This window comes from Coffea arabica, chromosome 10c (genome assembly GCF_036785885.1).
Source record: "Coffea arabica cultivar ET-39 chromosome 10c, Coffea Arabica ET-39 HiFi, whole genome shotgun sequence".
NCBI classification, from domain to species: Eukaryota; Viridiplantae; Streptophyta; class Magnoliopsida; order Gentianales; family Rubiaceae; genus Coffea; species Coffea arabica.
In genome coordinates this window covers 14,239,833-14,245,494 of record NC_092329.1, presented here as the reverse complement: position 1 = coordinate 14,245,494, position 5,662 = coordinate 14,239,833, and the positions used below count along the sequence as shown (strand labels likewise).

Here is a 5,662-nt window from a genome sequence, read left to right as displayed (position 1 = left end):
TAAAAATTTGATCAGTAATAGTATTGTCATTTGATATTTGTTAAGATTATTCTTCATCTAACCAATTTTTTAAGTGTGGTATATGACTATGTCACCCTAGATTTTGTGCAATGAACTGTCACATAATGAAATGAAAATCAATTACCAACTTTGTGCAATATTAATGTTATACTCACTTTGTGTATACTGGCTTTTAACTTGCTTAAAAATAGTTTGTTGTGCGCGCGATAATCCTTTACATCTATTTGCTCAAACAAATTCCATCGCTGTTCTGATTGCCCACAACTCTGTTGAACTCGAAGCAGTTTAAAGGGGCTGGCCAACATAAAAGAAAAAAGAAATAAAGAGGTATTTCTTTTAGTCCGAAGGTTCCACCAGCTAATTGCGAGAAGAAACCTAGTCCAAAGGACTTGTAAAAGCCATGTGGGCATGCATATTCAACTCAGGACTCGTTTTACATGCAACCAAGTTGGTTGATAAAGGATTCGTCTACGGTTATAGTTCAGATTGCAAATTTTTTTCCCCACTACTTATTCAGACACTTCAGGACCTGAGTTTTAGCGGACAGATTTCCACACAGAAATTTGGAAGAAACACCAGGGAAAAGCAGAGAGATGATGTGATAGAAGGTAAAGTTAGAAAATCAAACGAGAACCAAAGAGGAATTGTCTCCATGTTTGAAGTTCCGGTGGTGGAGTATATATTCTTTCAGAAAGGAAGAAGGGACCCCCCGGCCCCGGGGGGGGGGAGGTTGCATTTCTGCAGCAATTTCAGGTCATTGTTCCATTCAACAACTACAGATACATTCCCAGCCTAGGTTTGAAATGGGATCATGTCGAAGCAAAATATTATAGAAGACTAAAAAAATGGCAAACAATTACAATACAAATAAAAGAGATGTAGAAGGAAAATGAACCTTCAGTAACAGATTGCTACAGCTGCTAAATCAAGTTCCTCTGTGATTCATCAGTCAATATTCTAAATACATTAGCTCTCTATCGGTGTATATTACTCTCTACATTGGTATCAGAAAGAAACCTCCTCAAAAACAGACTCTGTAGAACTGTGAACGCCCTCCGCATAGTACTACCAACTTGAACTCTACAAGGATCTCGCATTCCTCCCATTTTTTCTGCTCACAACTTCACATAGTCTACAGGGCAAAGTGTCTAAGCTTGCTGCACGTGTTCTCCGATAATTACCTAACACACCACATCTCCTCCATGCATGATATTCAGCATAAGCTACAGGGTCATTAGCAAGGGCCTTAACATAGGAAGCCAATTCCTCAATAGAACTGAATTTAGACCCATCTATTATGGAATGTGGAGGTACAAGGTCCCAAACATTCGGCGCACCAAAGTAGATGGGCACTGCACCAGAATCTAGAGCATAAAACAACTTCTCCGTGACATAGCTCTCAGTCTTTGTGTTCTCAATTGCGAGTACAAACTTATAGTTGGACATGGCACAATGTAAATGGTCCCACCATTTAGGTGCTTCACCTGCATCCTTTGTGCATTCAGGATAGAGGGAGAGTGCCATGTCTAAACCGCCAACATTATTCAAGCACTTGCCAAATGAATGATAGGGCAGCAAGCTGAGTATGCGTTTGGCAAGATGATTTCTTTCAGGAAGACAACGTGATGAAGACCAATAAACCAGAGTATCCTGAAAATTCACAAATTGTTATAAGTTGCAGAAACAACATAAAAAAAAAAAAAAAAAAAAGAGGAAGCAACAAAGGCGCTAGGTTGATGGACAGAAAGTATAAATAACCCTCAGAAGCATGAGAAAAAAGGAAAGGGAAGAAAAAGTAGAATAAAGGAGCTTAAAGGGCAAGAAGGCCAGGACAGTACAGAATACCAACATTGTTCTTATGTCGAGACAAATGATAATTTCGATTGTTGTGAAACAATGCACCAGCATAAGTTGACTGAACATCATCTTTAGCATGATAACTAATAAAGATATCTTCATTGCCTGATCTTTTCCTGCCAGCTTCCAGATCCATATATACACGCAGTGGTTCACCTTGGTGTCTCTGACAAAAAATAAGTACCTTTGAATACCTTATAAAGCAAAACAGCAAATAAATATTTTTTTCTTTAAGTTCAAGCATTTTGGTTTAGGTAGACAAGGGAATTAAAAGAGGGTTGAGGACTGTGTAGGAGGAGATAATTGAGAAATCACAATTTTTTTTTCTCATGCATCACCAATAATCTCTCTTCAACACGCCACTTTATTACATTTATTCACGATAAGGGCATAAGGTAAAACACATTATACCTATGTAACAAACTAAGAATAATGAAGAACAAGAATCAATAAGAGCTGTAGACAAAAGAGTAAACTTTGTTGTTAATAACTAACAAGCCAAAAAGCCAGCAACCAGTGAAAGAAAGCATAAAAATTTCATTTAAACAAAGTGAAGCAGTCATCCTCTTCTTCCTTTCCTTTTTCTTTTTCTTTTTCCATATTTATATGTAATTTTTTTTTTGTAACTCCAGTGGGTTTGGCCTAATGAGGTGAGAATGACAAGAAATTGCTCTGATGGCCATAAAGAAATCAATGTCAGTTTACCTAAATAACACATACGGTTAATATTATCCAACTCAAAACATTGCATTACAAAATATTTCTTTCAGGAGACAAAGCTTCATCCAATTATTAATAGTTTTTATATATATGTTCCATACGATTTTCAAGAAAGATATTGAGTCCATATCTAAGTAATTATACCATCATAGTACTGTGTCCATAGCAGGCAAGAACTGGGTAAAATATAATCCAGAACCACTGACAACCAGATCTTTCTAACTAATAGCCTGTCTTTGAAGCAGAGCTACTTAATAACTTAAGGTAGAGGTGTTAGAAGAACAAGAAGAAAACCAACTTTAGAGGGGAAGGGGATAATGCAAATCTAAGACACAAAGCAGCAGGGTGCCTTGCTCTATTATATCAATAGATGTGCAAGAGTCAGAGATGGATATGGTTAATAATTTTTTCTCTCCACTGCATCAAGTAAAAGAGTATCCCTCAGTTGAGATTTTTGACTGGTACTTCATAGATCCACAGTATTCTGTACTTTCTTGAGGTACTCTATATCATCTAATGGAGCTTAAACTAATTTGTTCTTCAATCCCCCCTTTCTCTAAGTAAAAGAAACAAAAGGTTCACTGACAAAGAAAAAATGAGTTCTCAAAAAGCCATTTCAAGAAGGATTGAAATTCTCTATGATTCTTGAATTTAGGAGTACCATTAATTATCTACCTCACAAAAATATTTAGTCCATGCCATATTTCCCTAATAGGAGAAGATTCACCCTTATTCCCCTCTATAGCTCACAAGCGTCAAAATCTTATTTATGCCTAGTTTCCAGAATATTACCCAGAAGACCTGATCATGAGATCTCTTTTTTGGTGTTAAACATATTATCTTGGCAACATATTGCAGAAAATAATAACTAATCCAACAAAGAATAGAAATCGTAAATTGCAAGAACCATACATCCATGTCAGATGCCTAACTTATTTATGCACCATGGAACGATTAAGCTATCAAAATGAGAAACATACAATTAAGGTCGCACTCCATCTACAAGTAGGTCTAAAACATCAGACAAACTGACACTACATTAACCACATAAAAAATATTCTACAACATAGATGATTTGCTCTTATGCCACCCAAAAACAAACAGTCGCAGATACTACAGAGAAATGATGATATTTCCCCCAGCATTCCGAACTCCAGAATCTTAAACATCAGGCATAATGAATTCCAACTTTCACTTAAAGACCTAAAACCTCAAATGATTTCATAGTTAATTAAACCACAAATACAAAATTCATAATGTATATCAGTTGTTATTATGCCATAAGAAAATTATATACAATATCCTAAACATGATATTCTCTTTGAACTCCGAACTCTGAAATCCTAACCATCAGGCAAACCTTCATTTTTAGGCAGCCATGAGTGTTCAAAAAACAGATGCAGTAGAGTCATACATGTGCAGTATAAACAATAACAAAATATCAAAGTTATACAAAAAGAAAAGCAAAACGAAACAAAAGTCAAACTGAGTAAAGATTGGTGGATCAAATTAAGGGGTGGAAGTACCTGAAAAGGAGGAGTGGTGGTCTCAAACAACAATGCATCGGGTTTATCAGCAAGAACTGAAGATTTAGTCCACAAACAGCTCAACCCACATCGACAACTATACAAATTATCCAAATTATCAGGAATCCAAGTCCACCCTTTTACCAAAACACTCACATGATCCATCTTCAACGCACTACACTCCGCTTTACCATCCACATCTTGCAAAGAAGAAGAAGAAGAAAAAGACCCGTTTTTCCCATACTTTTCCCTAAATTGAGCACATCCCACTTGAGAATCCCACTTCCTGAAAGCACTAAACAAATCCCAAAATGGGTCTTGCTTAGATTTTGAAACTGAATCCGAATCTGGTGAAGACTCTTGAAACCGGGTAGACGACGGGGGGTTTGAAGAATTGGCTATTGGGATTTCAAGAAATCCAGAAAATACAAGCACCACAAGTACAAACCCCAACATTAATGCTACCGAAATACTGTTGATGGATTTCAATGGCATGGTTAGCGGAACCATTTCATCTCTTCTCCAACTGAGGAGAAGCGAAGAAAAATTAGAGAACTTTCACCAAAAAAGTGAGATGAAAATCCAGAAAGTTTATATTTATTTATTTCTTGAATGGTAAGAAAAGGGAAGTTTTGTTCAGGTAATCATACTTGAAATAGTTAGATCAGGAATCTTTGTCTAATTTTTTGAATTCAATTCAGCAAAGGACGCAAAGTAAAGCAGAAGCATCGTCAAGAATGGGTGATAACTAAACTTTGATCAGTACGTAATAAACAGAGAGTACTCCCCACATAAGCACTCTTCAAGAAATGTGACGTGCCGCCACCAGCCTTTTACTTTTCAAGAAATTTGATTGGCATGACTTTACAACTTCTAGTGTAAAACAGTTTTATTTTGTTTTCGATTTAATTACAAGAAATCCGAAATGGTGATATAACATGCACGAATATGAATTATAATTCAATAACATTACAATTCGGGATAATTGTAGAAACCTCCTCTAGATTTCTGACATTTGCATTGACCTCCCCTCTAGGTTTAGAAATTGCATTCACCTCCCCTGAACAGTAACAATTCGTTGTAGAAACCTCCCTGACAGCTTTTGTAGAAATGAGATAAGAAATTTCTTCCAATTTTGCCCTCTTCTTGCTTGACAATTATTATTTGCTTGACAATTGCTTAACTAATTATCTAATTAGTTAATAGTTAAACTAATTAACTATTAACTAATTATTTAATTAATTATTAACTAATAAACTAATTATCTAATTAACTAATTTCTATTTATCTAATTAACTGTTTAACTAATTAACTAATTAACTAGAGCTGTTGTCTATCCGAAACTAACAAACTATTTGTATGTTAAACTAATTGACTAATTAGCTGCTTAACTAATCAACTAATTAACTAACTAACTAATTAACGAACTATTTGCATGTTAAATTATATGCAGTACGCATTACCTATTTAAAGTATCGGCCCTTTATAGGTATTTTACTTTCAAACATTTAATTTATGATAAAAACATCAATGTTTGT

The 5,662-nt window shown here is 35.3% G+C and overlaps 1 protein-coding gene across 2 annotated transcripts; it reads right to left on the bottom strand.

The window, feature by feature from the left end:
• Positions 1-833: 833 nt before the first annotated feature.
• Positions 834-4,974, bottom strand: LOC113713319 (alpha-(1,4)-fucosyltransferase-like). 2 transcript variants are annotated; one of them, XM_027237019.2, is made up of 3 exons: positions 4,125-4,971; positions 1,871-2,044; positions 834-1,671 (listed from the first exon to the last, which is right to left on the bottom strand). In XM_027237019.2, exons 1-3 carry the CDS (start codon positions 4,632-4,634, stop codon positions 1,102-1,104), a joined length of 1,254 nt encoding a protein of 417 aa, XP_027092820.1. In that variant the 5' UTR covers positions 4,635-4,971; the 3' UTR covers positions 834-1,101. The 2 variants fall into 2 exon arrangements, with proteins under 2 accessions (XP_027092820.1, XP_071925621.1); XM_072069520.1 differs by lacking the exon at positions 1,871-2,044 and having other exon boundaries at positions 4,125-4,974.
• Positions 4,975-5,662: the final 688 nt, after the last annotated feature.

Excerpts from the sequence above, each read along its gene's own strand:
- LOC113713319 (XM_027237019.2), bottom strand. The coding sequence starts at position 4,634 with ATGGTTCCGCTAACCATGCCATTGAAATCCATCAACAGTATTTCGGTA. Across the intron at positions 2,045-4,124 it reads CCACCACTCCTCCTTTTCAG|AGACACCAAGGTGAACCACT; the intron begins GTACTTCCACCC and ends ATTTTTTGTCAG. Across the intron at positions 1,672-1,870 it reads TGTCTCGACATAAGAACAAT|GATACTCTGGTTTATTGGTC; the intron begins GTTGGTATTCTG and ends GTGAATTTTCAG.